Source organism: Beta vulgaris, chromosome 6 (assembly GCF_026745355.1).
Source record: "Beta vulgaris subsp. vulgaris cultivar EL10 chromosome 6, EL10.2, whole genome shotgun sequence".
NCBI lineage: Eukaryota > Viridiplantae > Streptophyta > Magnoliopsida > Caryophyllales > Amaranthaceae > Beta > Beta vulgaris.
In genome coordinates, this window is record NC_079207.1 from 59152434 (window position 1) to 59175094 (window position 22661).

The following is a 22661-nucleotide window of genomic DNA, read 5'->3' on the forward strand; positions in this document are numbered from 1 at the left end:
ATATAGAAGTGAGTTCATATGAGAATGCATACTTATATGAGAAATGAGAATGAATTTTACACGCTATAACTCTTATGAATTATTGATGTAACTCTAATGAAAAAGTGATGTAACTCCAAAAACAAAATATTTGAAAAAATAAAATTAAAAAAAACAATTTTTTTTTGAATTCAAAATTTTTTAGAGGAATATAACTCTAATGAATAAGTGTTGTAACGCTAAATCAATCGTGTCGTTGAGATTTATTCTCATTTATCATGTAAGAAGCATTCTCATGTGATCTTGCCCCTATATATATATATATATATATATATATATATATATATATATATATATATATATATATATATATATATATATTAACTACTGTTATATTATTAGATTGTCGATATTAAACATAATAAATTAAAGAACAATACTTTTGTATTGTTCTGGAGTCCTGCAAAATTGTTTGTGGTGTTATAGGGTGTTAGTTGTACGAATTTAAAATAACAATATAAAACCGGATATCTGTTTATCCGATCCGAAATTTTGGATATCCGATTTTTTCGGATCAAATTCGGATCACATTTCCTCCAATCCGAAATTTTTGGATATTCGAAATTTTGGATTGGACGGATCGGTTTATCCGAAATGAACACTCTTACACATGACACCATCCCTTTGATAAAAAAGTATTTAATATATTTATATAGATATGTTTCATTTGATTTATGAGTTCAAAATTATTCAGGTTTGGCTTGGATTAACTTTTTTGAAAGTCTGAAGTCCAATAACAAGTCTAATATATTAAAGATAATATATACTATACATACATGTATTGATTAGACTGAATTTGTGAAAATTTTGGATTGAATTTAAATTCAAAATTATCAAGCCTGACATGCTAGTGACTCAATACGGATTTGACAAAAGTCTGATCCACTTCGTCTAATTTAAACCCCCTAATCGAACAAAAAATCTTAGTTGGTTATTAACCATCAATGACTATTGCATCGTATGAGATCTCTAAGAGCATCCCCACTAATGCCCCAAAAAAATATGTCATCCATCTCTTTCATCAACTTTCTCTCTCATCTTACAAAAGTTGGTCATGTTCTATAACTCATTTTGATAAATGCACCCCACTCGTGACCCAAAGAAAAAGAACATCATCCTTCTCTATCCTACTTTTTACTATACCCCACCCTATTTTCTCTCTCCTACATCAATACATTATTTGTTCCTTTTGATATTTATAATATTATAAATAACATTATTTGGGGTATTTATGATCATAATTAAACATTTAGTAATTAATTAATTTGGATGAAAAAAAGTTTTAATCGGGATTATTCACTAGCGCAATCATTAATTAATTTTACGTATTTAACAACATGACAATGAAACAGCAACAACTTCGACATAAAATCACAAATAGCTGGTATTACAAACTATTTAAATTTATTCAATATTAATAAAATGAAAGACACAATAACTTCTACTACAAACTACTTATCTTAAATAATCCAGATATTTAGACTGTTGTTCATTATTACGACCATATCGTTGCCAAATATGCTCAATTAAATCTGATTTAAGAGAGATATGGGTTGGCTTATCGCGTATTGCAGCCCTTCTAGCCAAGTATTGATCCATGTTAAAAGGACGTTCGTTGGCATATTCAAATGGGGCCTCGACACTAGTTGTCGCACTTGCACTGCCCCTATTTCGAGGTCGGTCTTTAATGAATTCTCTGGTGTCAGCATATTGAATATATGATTCCCCCTCATCCTCAACAATCATGTTATGCATGATGATGCAAGCAAACATGATATTGTTCAATATGTCTTCATCCCTAGCAAGTGACAATTTACGTATAATAGCAAATCTCGCTTGTAAAACTCCAAAAGCAAACTCAACATCCTTGTGCACGGCTGCTTGGCGATCAGCAAATACTCTTTGTTTATCAGTTTGTGGAAGGGAAAACCCTTGGATAAAAGCAGCCCATTGAGGATAAATACCATCGGTTAGGTAATACCCCATGCTGTAATGTTGTCCATTTACCATAAAATTAACTCCAGGGGCACGCCAATGGAGGACATCATCAAAAATAGGAGAACGGTAAAGGACATTGAGATCATTACACGAACCTGGAATACCAAAAAAGGAATGTCACCGCTTCGAGAATGCGAGTTGCTTTTCCGCTACGGCCTTGATACTGAGCTTTCCACGCAGAAGGGCAATTTTTCCACTCCCAATGCATACAATCAATGCTTCCAATCATCCCTGCGAAGCCACGTCGTTCTCCTTGACCAAGAAGCCTCTCTAAATTTGTATTTGTTGGCCTTCTTAAATATTTCTCCCCAAAGCAAGCAATCACCCCTTCAGTGAATTTTAAAAGGGTTGTCCTAGCATTAGTGCGACCTAAACGCAAGTACTCATCAACTGCATCAGCTGACATGCCATACGCTAACATTCGTATGGCAGCTGTGCATTTTTGCAATGAAGATAAGCCCATTCTTCTTGTTGCATCAATTTTGTTAGCAACATTTTGTTGAAGTGTTTAGGGTACTAGTACTCAATTCACAATGGTGAGTATATTATATGGCCACTACATATAAGTATTTATAGAAGTATATTATGATTGTGTAGTCACCGCAAAAGGGGGAGCCAATTGAATTAATTGTGAAGTGACCACACAATGGTGACTATAGTATATTAAAGGTGAGGTGATCATACAATGCAATGTGTAGTTGATTAAAGATGAAATGACCATTCAATGCAAAATGTAGTATGGTACTAGTGAGATGACAACACAATGCAAAGGTGAAGGGGTGATGTTAAAGGTGACAACGCAATATTATGTTAAAGGTGAAATGACTACACAATTATAATAAGTAAAGAAAATAATACTACATCTTAAAATATAATAATGTCAAACAGATTAAGTGAAAATCCATTGCAAAAAGAGCCACATAAATATTACATGTTTAGAATACTTAAAGCATTGACTGCACTAACTACTAAACATCAAATAAAGTGATGAATATGATGAATTAGTAGTCTTAATAAGAAAAAAAAAGTTAATCTTCCGCACCATAGATTTCAGTGAATAGTTTGTCCTTCAACTCTCCTCTCGTGGAGTCAATGAAGGCTTCATTAGTAGAGTATTTAAGAGGTCAGTGTTGATCTTCAACTGCATTAATCTCTGATTATTTTCTTCTAACTCAACCATTCTTGCCTTCCTCCTCTCTTTGGACCTTTGAAATTCCAACATCTCTTTTATCAAATTGATGTCTTCTCCTCTCATTTCAGTATGTAGTGTAATTCTTTCACCCAAACTTATGTGATCCTCAGACGAACCTCCTTTAACTCTTCTTTTTTGCTTTGGTCTTCTTTACACCATCTAGACGCTTTATTCCACCGGATGCAAACCCACCAGAAGCAACATCGTCTTCTGCTACATCGTATTCACAATCGTCATCTAGTCAGAGTCTTTTACCACTACTATCGCTATTCGGATCAGAGGGCGTTGGTTCTGCTATAGCTTTTCCTTTCTTAGGTAAGAATCGTTAGACTCTTGGTTGCCATTTCGGATATAATTTAAAATTTTCCCAAGCATGCTCAAATAAGAAGTTTTTGTTAGTCGCTTGCCGGTAAATTATGTGAATAACATCTTCATCATTCATCCCTCTCCTCTTTAATCGAAGTGCTTATTATTCATGGCATCCAACCCACCTCATCGCTTCTGGACACATTCTTTTCCAATGACTCTTCATCGTGTCCAAATTTCGAAAGGGCAACTCATGAGGCCTTGAAGTACGGGACGCTTCGTATGACTGGTATATGTTTCTCCATAATTTAGCACCAGTTACATCGGTTGACACAATCTCATCAGTAGAATGCTCGAAGAAGCAAGCAATAAGAGCTTCATCCTCTCTCTTTGACCATTGTATCTTAGGGTTTGATCCACCAACTTCTGTTGTTTTTATTCTTGATGGATTAATAGGCATCGCAGGTGAAAGGATCGGCTCAGTTGCGACAAGGATGATTGGTTCAACAACATTGTTTTCGTCTCCTGAGCTTGTCTCAATGTTTGGATTTTCCCTCATCATTTGCATGAGGACTTGGAAGTTTGGATGAGAGGCAAAAGACGAGTCGGAAGTGAAGTCAAAACTTCCCGAAGCATTTGGGTCCATTGTAATTTTTCATAAGTATAAACATATATTATGAATAGTAAAAGAACAAACCAACATGACACATTAAAATCCCACAAAAGCAACAAGTTCAAAAGTAATGCTACTAATTAGCAATAATAATTATAAAAATAATGTTTCTAATAAATTTAAGTTCCCATTGAGTGCTAATAAATTTGCATGTTAAACATGATTAGTATTCTATATAAATAGTATTACATTATGACACATACATAAAATTGAATTATTAATTTATCACAATGCTTAATATATAAAATTACATATTAAAAAAATTCTTTACAAACTTCAACAAGTGCATAAGAAATTCATGTATTAAACATAATTAGTATTATATATAATAGCATTGATTATTATATATAAATAAAATTGAATGATTAATTTATCACAATGCTTAATATATAAAATTTAATTATTAATAAAAATTTATGTTAAAAATTTAGTAATTAATAATAATTATTGTAAACTATTATTAAAAATTCAACAATATAAAATACGAAAATTGATAAATATAATTTTTGGCTCACCTCAACGGTCTTCAATAATAATTTCTTCAAGAATAAAAGTTTCCAAAAATAAATATTCAAGTGTGTATAATGTAAAGAGAGAAAATAATTAATTTTGAAAGTGTTTCAAAATATAGCAAAATTGATATCTATTTATAGATCTCAAAAAAATATGACCATTGGTGAAATTATTTTTTTTTATTTTTATTTTTAAAGTTATTCAGATTAGAAAATCTGAATGTTAAAAATAACTGTTAGAAGTACAATTCCACGTGTTAGTGCATGGTTCGTTGGGCGCGCTACCTAGTACTGACTCACGTCTGACGCGTCAAAGTTGTTTTTTAGCCTGCGTGTCAGTTTTTTATTGGCTTTTGATTTTTCTGAATTTCAAAAGTGACTCCTTTCATTTTGGACGCCCAAATTTCTCCAATTTTTGTGTGGGCTATTTCCTCCTCCTTTTACATGACTTGATTCATGTGTTTGGGTCATATGATGCCCAAACATGAATTGAGTCATCTTATGATCCAACTTAGAACATGCAAAAATCATGGATGGAAGGGTGTTTTTTTTTTTACCTTCATTCATGACCCAATTTCATGGCCAATTTGGCCATCCAATCCAATAATTTAAATAAGTTGTGATAATTTATAAAGGGAAGTTTGTTTATAATAACATCATTATTGATGATTGAAAAATAAAAGAGTACATCTCACAATCTTTTCCCACTTTCTTCTTAACAATGAACAAAATAAAAGATCATCCCAATTATTTTCACCTACCCAATTACATTTTTATCCCACCCAACTATTTTTTCTCTCTCATCACCCCGCCACCACCATACAATATTTTTATTATTTACTTTTTAATAATATTTAATATTCATTACTAATTGATAAAAAATTTAATTAAATAAATATATAATTAGCATTTGTTGGAATTTAGAGTATATGTTTTAGATAACTTCATGATGTATATTTGAATTGCTTGGTCAAGGTGTTGCAACTCAAATAATATATGTGTATGATTTCTGAAATCTTTTGTGTACAGGATGATTGCACCATTTGGAAAAAGAAGATGAACAAAAAGAATGGTGGGAATGGCGAGTCAAGCCAAACCCATGCCAAGCAAGGTATGAGTACACAAGTTTCACTTAATTCAAATCTGAATTTTGTGTGTATGATTTCTGAAATCTTTTGTGTACAGGATGATTGTTCATGGTGGATCGATTCGGGAGCATCAAGACATGTATGCAAGGAGCGATCTCTATTCAAGACTTTCAAGGAGGTTGAGAATGGAGAAGTTCTTTACATGGGCAATGATTCTACGGCTAAAGTTCTAGGTATATGACAAGTAGAATTAGTGTTTAGTTCCGGAAAGCCTCTTATTTTAAGAGATGTATTGTATGCTTCGGAACTTAGGAGAATTTAGTCTCCGGTGCTACCTTGAATCGATTAGGATTTAAAATGGTGTTTGAAGCTGATAAATTCATATTATCTAAGGGTGGAACATTTGTAGGACTTGGTTATCTTTGTAATAGTATGTTTAAACTTAGTATTTCAAATGCTTTGAAAGATACTTTGTTCGTTGTTAATGACAATTCTTCTCTATGGCATAATCGACTTGGTCATGTTAATTACAAGAAGCTATATTCAATGTCTAAACATGATTGAATTCCTTCTTTTGATCTAAGTATAGAGAAGTGTAGAACATGTATGTTAACAAAGATAACTAGAAAATCCTTTCCAAACAATGTGGAAAAGGATACTTCTTTGCTTGATTTGGTGCATAGTGATTTATGTGATTTCCATAGCACTCCTTCTTTAGGGAACAAGAAATACATGATAACTTTTATAGATGATTACTCTAGATTTTGTTATGTATACTTGTTGTTTACTAAGGATGAAGCCCTTGATAAGTTTAAGTTCTATAAAAACGAAGTTGAATTACAACTAAGTGACAAACTTAAAAGATTTAGAACCGATAGGGGTGGTGAATTCTATGACCCAAGTTATTTTCAATCAACCGGTATTATACATGAAACCACAACGGCTTATACACCACAACAAAATGGTATAGCTGAAAGAAAGAATCGAACTTTGCAAGAAATGGTAAATTCGATGTTGTCCTATTCAGGTTTAAGTGATGGTTTTTGGGGTGAAGCTATGTTAACAACTTGTCATATTTTAAACCGAGTTCCAATGAAAAAGAACGAGGTTACCCCATATGAACTTTGGTATAAAAGAAAACCAAACTTGAGTTATCTCAAAGTTTGGGGATGTCGGGCCATTGTAAAGGTGCCGGAACCCAAACGTAAAAAGTTGGGTGAAAGGGGAATTGAGTGCATCTTTATAGGGTATGCTCTTCATAGCAAAGCCTATAGGTTCTATGTTATAGAACAAAATGACTTTTGGTCAATTCACACTATTATGGAGTCAAGAGATGCAATATTTGATGAAAATAGATATTCATCAATTCCTAGACCAAAGGACATTACTCCTAATACCAATGTTCATGAAGTTGATCAATCAAACATGGATCAAGGAGTTGAACTTGATCAAACTAACATTGATCAAGAAGTTGATGAACAAGCTCTTGATGAGAATGTTGCATCAACATCATCACAACCTAGGAGAAGCAAAAGGGCAAGAAAAGAAAAATCTTTTGGCCCAGACTTTCATGTATACTTGGTTGAAGGATCAAGATGCTCCATAGTGACTAAGTTTCCATATATATTTAATGTGGAAGAGGATCCTTTAACGTTTGATGAGGCTATGAGGTCTCAAGATGCCGCTTTTTGGAAAGAGGCAATTGATGATGAGATGGATTCCATCATGGGAAATAACACTTGGGTTCTAGCTGATTTACCTCCTAAGTGTAAACCAATTGGGTGTAAATGGATTTTCAAAAAGAAAATGAAAGTAGATGGGACTATTGATAAGTTCAAAGCCCGTCTTGTAGCTCAAGGTTTTTCACAAAAACCGGGCATTGATTATTTTGATACATATGCACCAGTTGCTAGAATCTCCACTATAAGGTTATTAATAGCTCTTGCGGCTATTCATAAGCTTGTGATCCATCAAATGGATGTTAAGACTGCTTCTTGAATGGAGAACTAGAAGAAGAGGTTTACATGCGACAACCGGAAGGGTTTGTTGTGAAAGGTCAAGAGCACAAAGTGTGCAAGTTAATTAGATCTTTGTATGGGCTAAAACAAGCACCAAAGCAATGGCATCAAAAGTTTGATGAGGTTGTGTTGTCTAATGGATTCAAGTTGAATAATTCAGACAAGTGTGTGTATAGCAAATTTGATGACAACGGTAATGGTGTCATGATTTGCTTATATGTAGATGACATGTTGATTTTTGGAACGAATTTGTCACAAGTTGAATGGACAAAATCTTTTCTATCTTCACAATTCTCCATGAAAGATTTAGGAGAGGCTGATGTCATCTTAGGTATTAGAATTAAGAGAGACAATGGAAAATTGATCTTGTCACAATCTCATTACATTGAGAAAGTGCTCAAGAAATTTAATGTAAGTGATTGCTCTCTTGTTTCAACTCCTATGGACCCAAGTGAAAAATTGTTGCCTAATGATGGTAATGTCGTGTCTCAACTTGAGTATGCGAGGGTTATAGGATGTTTGATGTATGCTATGACGAGTACTAGGCCGGATATCGCATTTGCGGTAGGGAAATTAAGTAGATATACTAGTAATCCTAGTATGGAACATTGGCAAGCTATTTGTCGAGTGTTAAAATATTTGAGGAAAACCATGGATTATGGTTTGTCCTACAGTGGATATCCTTCAGTTTTAGAAGGGTATTCGGATGCGAGTTGGATCTCTAATAGAGAAGATCATTCCTCCACAAGTGGATGGGTATTCCTCCTTGGGGGAGGTGCAATATCTTGGGCATCCAAGAAACAAACTTGTATTGCAGATTCATCAATGACTTCTGAGTTTATAGCTCTGTCATCGGCAAGCAAAGAAGCCGAGTGGTTAAGGAATCTCATGTTTGAGATACCTTTATTGCAAAAGCCAATATCACCTATTGCTATACATTGTGATAGTGATGCAGCGTTGGCAAGAGCTTATAGTCAAGTGTATAATGGCAAGTCAAGACATATTGGTGTGAGACATAGCTATGTCCAAGGACTTATCAAAGATAGTGCCATTACTGTTGACTATGTAAGAACTACGTATAATCTAGCAGATTGTTTCACAAAGGCGCTAGCTAGAGATACGGTAAAGAGGATGGCAATCGGTTTAGGATTGGTGCCTTTTGGAAATCACAAGTGAGGAAATCTTAACTTAACGCCCAATAAGACGTTGGGTCTTAAGTTCAATAAGATTAATTTCCTTATTTGATGATTGAAAGAACTTATATAATCATCCCAGGTAAAGTTCTTTAAATCTGTGATGTTTAAGAGGTTGTTTAATCTTAATAGGTCTCTTGACATTGTGCTTTATCACAGGAGCATGTTTTCTAAGAGATCTACCTATGTAAGTGCGAAGTTTGCCGCTTCAAGGAGCTGTGAGGCATAGCTTTGATGCACTTATGAATTGATATGGACACATGGCGAGTTAGTGTCAAGTATATATTGAAATGAGTAGTTAATCTTGTGTGTATAATATCTTCAAGTTTTCATTATGTGTTGCTAATGGTTCAATCGTTTATCGACACCATTTGGATACGAATGCTTGGAATGTGTATTATACTAAGTGGAAGTTCAAGTCTTTGTACACTTTCATTTATGCATAAGATTGTTTTGTGATGATGATGTTTTGTGCATTTATTTTATATACTCTAAATGGGGGAGGATTGTTGGAATTTAGAGTATATGTTTTAGATAACTTCATGATGTATATTTGAATTGCTTGGTCAAGGTGTTGCAACTCAAATAATATATGTAACTAGCAATGGTGCTGTCAAGTGCAGGCCTCGCAATTCTCTCTTTCGCACAAGTACAGGAGAAGAAATAGAGCACTGGTCGCGACTCGCGACCTACGTCGCACCTCGCGACAGTGCTGGAACAGACGAAGCGAGACAGAAGCATGCTCGCGACTCGCGAGACTGGTCGCACCTCGCGACGGAGCTCAGTCGCGACTCGCGACGGTTTGTCTCGACTCGCTGATGGTCGTCTGTTTTCGCGATGCTTTGTGTACTTTCACGGTTATTTGACGGTTGCTATGTAGCGTATCAGTTTTTCTAAAACAAGATATATATGAGACATTTTCATATGATGAAGTAGGATGAGAAAGATAATTCTCTCTATAGCATACAAACTTGAAAGGAAATTTAACAAGTTCTTCATCTTCACAAATACTCACAAATTCATTTTCAATTTGATAGTGTTCATAGTAAGCGTGACCAATATTGTTTTCTTCTTTGTATCTCGAAGGTGAATTCCGTGATACCCGTGCTTTACGAATAGTGTCGGAATATTACTTTTGGGAAAGTGATCCACGCCTAGAAGATTGTTCATCTTGTGATCCTTGTTTCATTTCGTATTTTATTCTAACAGCATTTTTAGCATAACTAAACTAAATGCACAAAAATATTGTTTTTTTTAAGAGTGTAAAAGTGGAAGATATTTCATATAAAATAAGCAAAATTATAGAAAATTAGTAAATAGCTAGAAAAAAAATTGTCCAAACTATTATAAAATAGATCTCTATTTATAGATCTCTGAAAAATAAAGCCATTGTTATTTTTTTTATTTTTTTGACTTTGTATTTTTGAAAATATTGTATTTTTAATATTTTTAATTGTATTATTTCTCTCACATTTGTCAAATTCTGACGCGCGCATCAGAAAATCTGACACGCGCGTCAGAAATCTGACGAAAGTTAGTTTTTTTTGGCTTTCCCCCAACCAAAACGACGCGTTTTAAAGAGGTGAAAGATATGTTTTCATGTAATCCCAATATAATACGTTGCTGAATTGATGTGATCGCCCCCATTTAAAGTTAGGGACTCCAATCATGTTAAACGAATTCCATACCTTAAAAGCATTGTTTTTTCTTAAATGCAGGTTTTTAAAGTGGTCAGTTTGTTATTTACAGTCCTTATATTTTAAACTCTTTAATTGCAGTCTCGAATAAACCAAACACTTTTAATTTGCAGCCAAAAAGTGTCAATAACTCAATATAGGTTGGATTTACACGGCAATATAAAAGTGTTTGGTATATTTAATACTCCAATTAAAGAGATTGAAATATAAAGGCTGCAATTAATAAAGTCGCCGCTTTAAAAGTTTGCATTTGGTACTGATGGTTTCCAAATAATACCATATATATGATGTATAACTATTGGCAAAATGTCAGTTTTGAAGAGTTTAAAAGTTCAAATTTTGCTAAAAAAATAACATATTCATTGAACAATTTCTTGCCACATATTTCTTTAGCAAAATTGTTGACCCTTGAGTTTTGAAGATGACCTAACCACAAAAGACATAGTATATTTTATTTATGTTGATTGCAAGGTAATTCATGCTCGAGCTAAGAGAATACTTGATTGAAGATTAAAGCGGAGAATTAATCAAGATGAAGTAAAGATGTTCGAGAAATGAAGAATCAAGCATGGAATGAAGATTAGAATACTTAGGGTATTTATTAATCTTCTTGTTAAGGTTGAGTAAAGCTTTATTAAGTTCGTGGTGAATTCTCAAAGGAACTTGGTTCTGTTCCCATGAAAGGAACAGACCTGGCACTATAGGAACAAGGTTAGGAACAAGACTTAAAATTAGGGAACAAGACTTAAAACTAATTTAGGAACTTCTAAGTGACTAATATTGTGCGCCTAAGTAATTGTGTGCCCAATATAGTTGTTAGAGTTTTTAGGGATATTTGACTAAGATCCATATTTTAGGAAGTTAGTTTAAGTTTGTTAGGAAAAGATTTTAAAAAGATTTTCTGATTTTAAATTAACTGATTTTCAAATATTATCTTTTTAAAATATATATTTATCTTTTATTTTTATTTAAAAGATTTAGTTTTCGAAAATTATTATTTCCGGTTTTAAAATGTTTCGGATTTTTGAATATAAAAACTGTTTTCCGGTTTTATAAAAGATTTTGAAAAAGATATTTTTTCCTAAAAACTAGCTAAAGTATTTTTTATTTATTTCCTAAAATCTAGATTACACGCCTAAAGTTTACTGCTACAGTTTTATGTAGTTAGTGGATTTAGTGGCTTAAGTTAATTATCCTCCAAGTATTTAATTAAATTAAATAAGTTTAATTATTCTCCAAGTTTTGCAAAACCACGTAATTTACTGCTTCTATGAAGTGAAGTAGTGGATTAGTGGATGTTACATGACATGGAATAATTAATTTAATTTAATTAATTAATTAACATCATGGAGAACATGTGATAATGGTCTAAGTTAGTGGAGAACATGTCTTGTCTTAATTGTCTATAAATAGGCGCCTAATTCATTTGAGCAAATTGTGTCTGACTTAGTTAATTTGTCTTAAGTTATCTAAAGTGTCAGTGCCTTTTCCTTAAGAGAATTCATACTTACATTAATCGAGTTTATTACTCTTCCATTTTTATAAAGTGTATTTTTGAGAAAAAGGGTTTGAGTGAACTCTTGTAAGTGTGAGAAAGCTTTGAGTGAAGCAAGAGAAAGAGAAAGAGAAAGAAAAAGGAACTTCGAGTGAAGTTTGAGAGAAACGTCAGTTGTGGGAACTGTCGTTGGGAACTTGAGTTGAGTGACTTAAGTTGAGAATCGAGAGAAAAGTAATAGGTTGTAATCAGAGTTGTTTTGGCCTATTATAGTGAAAGTTGTTTAAAATCCCTTGTGGTCGAGGTTGTTTCTTCCTACTAGGCCTAGGAAGTTTTTCCTCGTAAAATCTCTCGTGTTCCCATTGTTTGTTCCCAAGTTTACTTTTAATTCCGCAAAAAGTAGAGCTTATTCTCTCACTATAATTCACCCCCCCTCTTATAGTGCTCATATTATACAACAATTGGTATCAGAGCGGGAACTCTAATATTCAGGAAACCCTGTTGAGTTCAAGATCTTGAAAAATATGAATACTAGAGAGAAACTGGAAGAAGGGTACTCTACGCAGAGGCCACCAATGTTCAATGGTAAGTTTTACACTTACTGGAAGAACAGAATGGAGATCTTTATCAAAGCCGACAATTACCAGGTATGGAGAGTCATAGAGGTAGGTGATTTTGAAGTCACTACCACTAATGACAAAATGAGGTAATTCCTAAATCTATATCTGATTTTGATAAAGCTGATTTCAAAAGATGGAAATTAATGCTCTTGCTAAAACTGCTTCATTGTGGTCTTGGACCTCATGAACACAATCGTGTCATGGGATGTAAAACCGCAAAACAAATTTGGGATCTTCTTGAAGTCACTCATGAAGGTACGAGTGAAGTTAAGAGATCAAAAATAGATCTTTTGATGAACCAATATGAACTTTTTCAAATGAAATCAAAAGAGTCTATCCAAGACATGTTTACACGCTTTACTAATATAATTAATGAGCTAACATCTCTTGGTAAAGTGATTACATCTGAGGAACAGGTACGAAAGGTCCTAAGGAGCCTTCCTAGGATCGTTGGATGGCTAAGGTAACTGCCTTACAGGAAACTAAGGACTTTACTAAGTTCAATTTGGAACAACTTGCTGGTTCCCTCATGACTCATGAGTTGCAATTGGACAATGAGAATGGAGACATGTCCAAGCAAAAATCGATTGCCTTAAAAGCTGATGAAGATGAAGACTCAGAAACTGATGAAGAAGAATCCGCTCTCATGGTCCGAAAATTCAAAAGAATGTTTAGGAACATGAAGAATGGAGATTACAAAGGTAAGAATAAGAAATATTCTAACAAACTTGTTTGTCATAAGTGTGGCAGTTCTGAGCACTTCATCAAGGATTGTCCCCAATGGGAACAAGAAAAAGGCAAAGGAAGGGAACGAAGCAGAGATAGGAACAAGGAATACAAAAACTCCTATACTCGATCTGACATGAAGAAAGCTATGGTTGCTGCATGGGGAGACTCTGACTCTGAAGAAGAAGAAGATGATCCTCAACCAATGAGGAGACTGCAAACTTCTGTCTTATGGCCTTGACAATTCCGAATCTGATGAAGAGATTGAATCTCTTGAGGCAAGTCTAGACACCATCAAAACTCGTCTTAATTCTTTAAGTAAAGAAAATTATTTGAGTTTATTGTTGACGCTGTAAAGATTGCAAAGATGAGACATTAAACTAAAACAATGTCAACATGCTTTAAGTGTAGCAAAGGAACATACCTCTTGGCTTAAAAGTGTTCGAATTGATATTGAGAAAAGATTTTTCGATTGTTTGACAAAAATCTTAAATTAAAAGAGGATTTCGAAAATCTTAAAAATGAGAACTACTTGTTAAGTCTTGAGTTATCACAACTAAAAGAGTTTGTTCCTGAAGTAAGTTCATTTGACATTAAGTCAGTTCCCTTGCAAAGTTTCAAATCTGAAATAAACGAATTGAAAAATCATGTTTCATTTTTGGAAATTGAAAATAATGAACTTGTAGGGGAACTGCACCAAATGAGAAATGAAAAGAAAATGCTACCTATTCCAAACTGGATTAAGAACCCTCAAACAAAACGAACTGAAGGTCTTGGTTTTAATCACAAAAAGAAATTTGAAAAACCTAAAAAGAGAGTTGATTTACCAAGTGATAAAGTTTGTATGTTTTGTGGGAACACTGGTCATTTTAGGAACTCTTGTCCTAAAAGACTTGGTCGCATAATGAGAACTTGGAAACAAGTAGAGTAATTTGGAAAAAGAAATCTATTGTTCCTGAAGGAAAGGAACCCAAGAAAGATTGGGTTCCTAACTCTAACAATTAGTTTTCTTGCAGGTTGGAGTGAGGGGAACAACACATGGTACCTAGACAGTGGTTGTTCTAAGCATATGACTGGAGATAAATCAAGATTTCTCTCACTCTCAGCCTATAATGGTGGAAGTGTGACTTTTGGTGACAACAAGAAAGGTAACATAGTTGCCATGGGCAAAGTTGGTAAGTCATCGTCACATTCCATAGATAATGTGTTTCTAGTTGATGGATTAAAGCATAACTTGTTAAGTATTTCCCAATTCTGTGATAGAGGGAACTGTGTGAAGTTTAATAGTGAAAAATGTTTGATTGTCAACAATAGCACAAAGGATATCATTTTGGAAGGAACAAGGAAAGGGAACACATATGTTGTGGATCTCAACCTTGTTCCCAAAAACAAATTCACATGCCTTAGTGTTATTGATATGATTCTTTTATGGCACAAGCGTCTAGGTCATGCTAGCTTTTCCTTGCTTGACAAACTGCGTTCTAAAGAACTAGTTTTAGGTTTACCCTCTACTAAGTTTCATTTAGATCATGTGTGTGATGCATGCGCAAAAGGTAAGCATGTTAGGTCCTCTTTCAAGTCCAAGAATGTGGTAAGTACCACAAGACCTTTAGAGTTAATACATATGGATTTATGTGGACCTATGAGGATACAAAGTAGGAGTGGAAAGAAATATGTGTTAGTAATTGTAGATGACTTCTCTAGATTTACTTGGGTTATTTTTCTTTCTAGCAAGGACGAGACTTATGATGAGTTCCTTGTCTTTGCAAAGAAAGTACAAAATTTGAGTGGTCATAATTACTTCACCTTAGATCCGACCATGGTAAAGAGTTTGAAAATTTAAGTTCGATGACTTTAGCAGAGACAAGGATTAGATCACAATTTCTCAGCCCCTAGAACACCTCAACAAAATGGTGTAGTTGAAAGGAAGAATAGAACACTAGAAGAGATGGCTAGGACTATGCTGATAGCTAGTGGTCTTCCCAAAAACTTTTGGGCAGAAGCTGTGAATACTGCTTGTCATATTATAAATCGAGCCATGGTAAGACCTTTATTAAATAAAACGCCCTATGAGCTGTATTTTGGTAAAAAGCCCAATATTACATATTTCAGAACATTTGGATGTAAATGTTTTGTTCATAATAATGGGAAACAAAATATTGAAAATTTGATGCTAGGAGTGAAGAAGCTGTATTCTTAGGATATTCTTCTAGTAGCAAGGCTTATAGAATGTAAAATAAAAGGTCTATGTGTGTAGAAGAAAGTGTGCATGTTATTTTTGATGAAACAAATAAATTTGATGCAAGCACACAGGTTGAAGATGACTTCGAAATAGGATTGCAAAAGATCTAAGTCTATTGATGAGACTTTGGAAGACGAAGTCATGGGAACAAAGCCAAGGGAACAACATCCTGTTCCTGTTCCCAATGAGGAAGAAGAGAACTAAGTGATGATGCACTAGTGAATGAATCCACTATTGTTGAACCTGGTTCCCAAGTACAGGAAATGAAGATGATCAAGGAAACCAAGTTTCCATCCAGGATTTCCAACCAAAGCCTTGGAAAACTCATCGTTCCCATCCTGTGGAACTAATAATCAGTGACATAAATAAGGGAACTCAAACGAGATCTCAATTGAAAAACTTTTGTGCTTTTCATGCTTTTCTTTCTATGTTGGAACCTAGGAATCATGAAGAAGCTCTCACTGATGCTGATTGGATCGTAGCAATGCAGGATGAACTTCATCAATTTGAAAGAAACAAAGTTTGGCACCTTGAACCTAAGCCTAAACATAACAAGGTTATTGGTTTAAAGTGGGTGTTTCGAAACAAATTAGATGAGTTCGGAATCAACACGAAGGCATTGATTATGAAGAAACTTTTGCTCCAGTTGCAAGACTGGAAGCAATTAGAATCTTCATAGCTTTTGCTGCCTTCATGGGTTTTAATTGTATCAAATGGATGTAAAATGTGCTTTTCTAAATGGTTACTTAATGAGGAGGTATTTGTAGAACAACCTCCAGGTTTTGAAATAAAGAATTTCCTAATCATGTCTTTAAGCTTGACAAAGCTCTTTATGGGTTAAAGCAAGCTCCAAGAGCATGGTATGAAAGACTTTCTAAGTTCCTTCTTGAAAATGAGTTTAAAAGAGGAAAATTGGATCGAACCTTGTTTTTAAAATCAAAAGGAAAACATTTATTAGTTGTTCAAATATATGTTGATGATATTATATTTGGTGCCACTAATGAATCTTTGTGCAAGGACTTTGCTAATCTCATGAGTAAAGAATTTGAAATGAGTATGATGGGTGAGCTCAACTTCTTCTTAGGGTTGCAAATCAAGCAGACAGAAGAAGGAATCTACATCCATCAACAAAAATACATAAACGAATCCAAAGTAAATCATACACCTATGGGAATCTCAACCAGATTGGATGAAGATTCTATAGGAATAAGTGTGGATCAAACCAAGTATCGAGGTATGATTGGCTCATTACTATATCTAACTGCAAGTCGTCCTGATATTGCTTTCAGTGTAGGTTATGTGCAAGGTTTCAAGCCAATCCAAAGGAATCTCATCTCACAGCTGTGAAGAGAATCCTAAGATACCTCAAGGGAACAGATGATTTAAGCCTATTCTATTCGAAGTGATACCTTTGAATTGAAAGGATTTGCGGATGCTGACTATGCAGGAGATCTGGTCAATAGAAGAGTACATCAGGTATGGTTCAGTTCCTTAGTCATAGTTTAGTTTCTTGGAGCACCAAGAAGCAAAACACAGTTGCTTTATCTACAGCAGAGGCTGAATATGTTGCAGCAGCAGCATGTTGTTCCCAAATGCTATGGATAAAACAACAACTACGTGACTATGGAATCTACTTTGAATGTGTTCCCATCTATTGTGATAATACTAGTGCTATTAGTATTTCTAAAGATCCCGTCATCATTCAAGAGTCAAACACATCCATATTAGGCATCACTTTCTGAAAGATAATGTTGAAAAGGGTCTTATTAAAATGGAATTCTGTGAGACTGAACGTCAAATTGCAGACATCTTGACAAAGCCCTTAAATAGAGATAGGTTTGAGAAATTGAGACTTGAACTTGGCTTAATCAATTGAAATGATTGCTACATATTCCCCTTTGTGTTAATTCTTTGGCATTAAGTCTGGATGTGCATATTTGATGTTTTATTTGCTTAAATACATCACAATTCTTATATGATTATTTCATATGTATAAGTAAAAATGTCTGAAAAGTGCTCACCAATGTCCAATAATATTCCCCTTATTGTTCAAGACAATTCTATGCCTTAAGTGATGACAAAGGATTAAAAGAATTAATGGAGTTCCAAAGTAGCAAAATTTCATTTTTCCATTCATTGTTCCCAAACGCTGTTCCCAGCGTATTGATTTAGATTTTTTTCAAAATTCGAAAAACCAAAAATATTCTGTTCAGATTTTATTTCCTAAAAATCTGATTTTTCCTTATATCTCTCAAGTTAGTTGAAGATATTTTTAGATAGAAGATATTTTTTTTTCATAAAAACGTGTACATACACGGTTTTATATTATTCTTTCCTTAAACAAAACAAATTTTTTTCTTCCTTCTCATAAAACCGAAAATCTCCACAAAATCATGACTACCAAAAACACTTCTCATCTCTCTCCTCCCACAAAGCCGAAAAACCCTCTCCTTCATCCCAAAATTGAATCACCAACACCCATGGATATTTCTCCCAATTCTTCATCAGAATTCTAAGGAAAAGGAAGAAAAGAGAAATCGGTTGAAATGGAGGTTGAAGAAGCTCATGCAACTAGTGAGGGGAATCAGATGTTCCCGAAGAGGAACAACTCGTTGTCGAAAAAATTCCACGGCAACTAGGTATGTGCATGGACTTTTTATTGATTTCTTGGTGCAAAAGAGTAAACTTTCGTCAATTGCTTAATATGATTAAGTTTCAAGTGTGGGAAAATCTTTTTGTAAATGTTATGGAAATAGTTTGATTCCTAAATTAGGATGAATTTTGTGAAAACTTTTCCATGGATGAAGAAGGAAATTGTTCCACCTTGGTGAAAGGAACTCAAATAGATTTTAATGCTAAAATTTGGGTAAATTGCTTGGTGTTCCCGTGAGAGGAACGATGTTTATTTCAAGAAACAACGTGGTTCATATCCATTTTCGGACATTTCTTTTGATCAATTGATTGTTAAGTATGGTGTCAAAAGGGAAAAACATTTCTTGATCATAATCTCTTTCCCCTTATCACAAAATTTTGTTCACATCCTCAAGAAAGCTTTATTGCCTCGTCTTTCCAAACGTGCTCAAGTTAGCATGTTGGATTTAATTTACATTCATTGTTTAGCTCTCACAAACACATAAACTTTCCTCTTTAATGATTCAACATTTGAGTCATTGCATTGAAAATGGATTTGTTGTTGGATATGGAGCTTAGTAACCGAAATTCTACTTAAGTTTAAAGTGAAAATTTCGGGAACTCAGTCCATTGAGTATCACGGGAAATATGTTGAATGTGCGTGCCTTGAATAACTTGAAATGTTTGTGTTGTGAATGGAGAAGTTATTAAGGGCGTGCTAATCTTGATGATGATGAGGATGATGATGTGGATGAAGAAGAGGAAGAAGAAGAAGAAGAAAAAGAAGTTGAAGAGAAGAAAAATGAAAGCGAAAAAGAAAAAGAAAAGAAAAATCAAAAAGAAAAGAAAATGAAAAAGAAAAAGAAGAAGTTAAAAAGAAAGGGAAGAAGGTGGTTGATGAGTGGTGAAACCGGTTTGAAAAGCACTAGAGCTAGTCAAAGGGTTCAAAAATGAAAGTGCTTAATTTTCCTTTCTTGATGCCGAGAAATTTGAGGAAGATGAAGTAAAGGTGATTGATAGGGAAGATTATGAATCTAACCTACCTCCTTCTAGGGAACCGACTCCTGTTCCCATGGAAACCAATCCTCCTTTTCCTCCATCTCCACAAAAATCTGCCTCACCCTCTACCCTAGCACCACAAATGATCCTATCCCTCCCTCTACCTCAAAACCCTCCTGTTCTGTTCCTAAACTAAGAAACAGGTGTGTTCCCATTCTAGAGGAACAACTGCTGTTCCCAAACCTAAGGAACAAACAAGCACCCCAATCCTTCTCAAGCTCCCTCGTCTTCTCAAAATCCTACCATTGGTTCTACATATACTCTAGCTCATGCTAGAATTGGATTCTTTTTCTCTTGGTTATGGGTCATTCGGAAGCAATGATGGAGTTTGCTACGGAAGCTAAGGATTTAAATGGGTTGGTAAAAGGGGTTATGCACAAAGTTGACAAAGCCTTGGAGGACAACAAGAGATATATGGCTCGGCTTGGTGAACTTTCTTCCTCCATTCAAGCAATGAACTCTAGATTGTTGAAGTTGGAAGACATTGTGCTCAAGGGAAATGATATGGCCGAAAATCATCAAGAAGTGATGGCAAAGCTTCATGATGTGGTAGAAGAAGTAGATTAACCTCCCTCTCCTAAATCATAAACTTTTCTATTTAGTTTTTTTTTGTGTGGAACATGAACTTTGTTTAATATTTGTCTTTTCTATTCTTCTCCTTTAATCATGCTACAATGGAACTTATTACATTGCTAATTCTAAGTTTGATCTTTTTGCATGTGTGCGTCTAAATGAATGGCTAATATTCTTGGATTGCGGTTTTTGAGAGTTGAATGCTTTATTTGCTTATACTAACCAACTTATTTCTTACAATTTTGTGTGTGATGTGTTTAGTGAATAATATTCATCCTTTTGAAATCGTGGACTATGTTTTTGAAGATGCCAAAGGGGGAAAGATAAGGCAAATCAGAGTAAATTTTTTTTGTCATAAATTATGTTCTCATATTTCGACTTTACAAAATAAAATAACGAGTCTATAATACTTAATTTAACTTGGTTACATACTTTGTTAAAATCATTTTTATATGACTTATGTATTATTTTAGATATGCCTTTTGTTGTCATCTTCAAAAAGGGGGAAATTGTTGACCCTTGAGTTTTGAAGATGACCTAACCACAAAAGACATAGTATATTTTATTTATGTTTTTGCAAGGTAATTCATGCTCGAGCTAAGAGAATACTTGATTGAAGATTAAAGCGGAGAATTAATCAAGATCGAAGTAAAGATGTTCGAGAAATGAAGAATCAAGCATGGAATGAAGATTAGAATACATTAGGGTATTTATTAATCTTCTTGTTAAGGTTGAGTAAAGCTTTATTAAGTTCGTGGTGAATTCTCAAAGGAACTTGGTTCTGTTCCCATGAAAGGAACAGACCTGGCACTATAGGAACAAGGCTTAGGAACAAGACTTAAAATTAGGAACAAGACTTAAAACTAATTTAGGAATTCTAAGTGACTAATATTGTGCGCCTAAGATAATTGTGTCCAATATATTGTTAGAGTTTTTAGGGATATATTTGACTAAGATCCATATTTTAGGAAGTTAGTTTAAGTTTGTTAGGAAAAGATTTTAAAAAGATTTTCTGATTTTAAATTAACTGATTTTCAAATTATCTTTTAAAATATATATTTTATCTTTTATATTTTATTTAAAAGATTTAGTTTTCAAAAATATTATTTCCGGTTTTAAAATGTTTCGGATTTTTGAACTATAGAAACTGTTTTCCGGTTTTATAAAAGATTTTGAAAAAGATATTTTTCCTAAATACTAGCTAAAGTATTTTGTTTATTTCCTAAAATCTAGATTACACGCCTAAGGGTTACTGCTACACGTTTTATGTAGTTAGTGGATTTAGTGGCTTAAGTTAATTATCCTCCAAGTATTTAATTAAATTAAATAAGTTTAATTATTCTCCAAGTTTTGCAAAAACCACGTAATATGTTACTGCTTCTATGAAGTGAAGTAGTGGATTAGTGGATGCTTTACATGACATGGAATAATTAATTTAATTTAATTAATTAATTAAACATCATGGAGAACATGTGATAATGATCTAAGTTAGTGGAGAACATGTCTTGTCTTAATTGTCTATAAATAGGCGCCTAATTCATTTGAGTAAAATTGTGTCTAACTTAGTTAATTTGTCCTAAGTTATCTAAAGTGTCAGTGCCTTTTCCTTAAGAGAATTCATACTTACATTAATCGAGTTTATTACTCTTCCATTATTTTATAAAGTGTATTTTTGAGAAAAAGGGTTTGAATGAACTCTTGTAAGTGTGAGAAAGCTTTGAGTGAAGCAAGAGAAAGAGAAAGGAACTTCGAGTGAAGTTTGATAGGAACGTCAGTTGTTGGAACTGTCGTTGGGAACTTGAGTTGAGTGACTTAAGTTGAGAATCGAGAGAAAAGTAATAGGTTGTAATCAGAGTTGTTTTGGCCTATTATAGTGAAAAGTTGTTTAAAATCCCTTGTGGTCGAGGTTGTTTCTTCCTACTAGGCCTAGGAAGTTTTTCCTCGTAAAATCTCTCGTGTTCCCATTGTTTGTTCTCAAGTTTACTTTTAATTCCGCAAAAAGTAGAGCTTATTCTCTCACTATAATTCACCCCCCCCCCTCTTATAGTGCTCATATTATAAAACAAAAATATGAGTTGAAATTTATTTTAAAAACAGGATCCATGAATGTAGAAGCCTAATTTATAGTCAAACAAAATTAAGAGAAAATATTTAGTAAGTTATTTTTAAAATGTTGAAACTTCAACTTATCCCAATTTTTTTCCCCTACATCATATATAGAGGACTAAATAATACTTACTCAATTTTATTAATTACACAATTTGCCTTTTGGCACTATTCATCAACAAACTTTGTTAAGCTATCTCAAATCATCATACTACATCTGTTCTGAAAAAAGTGAAACAAATTTATCTCTTTTATATGTGAACTTTTTGAGACAATTGTTTCACTTATTTCAGAATGGAGCAAGTATAAAAAAAACATGGTCATGTAGGGTTTTGCTAAATCCGTCTTAATGCAATGATTCCAAATATCAAATTTTTATAATTTTTACTTAAACACAATTAAGAAATATTAATGTTCAAACAAGTATCTCATCAAGTGTGAAAAGCAGACCGTGCAACTAAAAAATAAAAAAGTTTATTTTTGTTTGTTCTTA

At 33.7% G+C, this 22661-nt stretch overlaps 1 protein-coding gene across 1 annotated transcript; it reads right to left on the reverse strand.

Annotated features, from left to right (window-relative positions):
• Nucleotides 1-1494: 1494 nt before the first annotated feature.
• On the reverse strand, nt 1495-2500 carry LOC125498529 (uncharacterized). Its single transcript, XM_048646753.1, has 2 exons — nt 2248-2500; nt 1495-2132 (listed from the first exon to the last, which is right to left on the reverse strand). Exons 1-2 carry the CDS (start codon nt 2498-2500, stop codon nt 1495-1497), a joined length of 891 nt encoding a protein of 296 aa, XP_048502710.1.
• Nucleotides 2501-22661: the final 20161 nt, after the last annotated feature.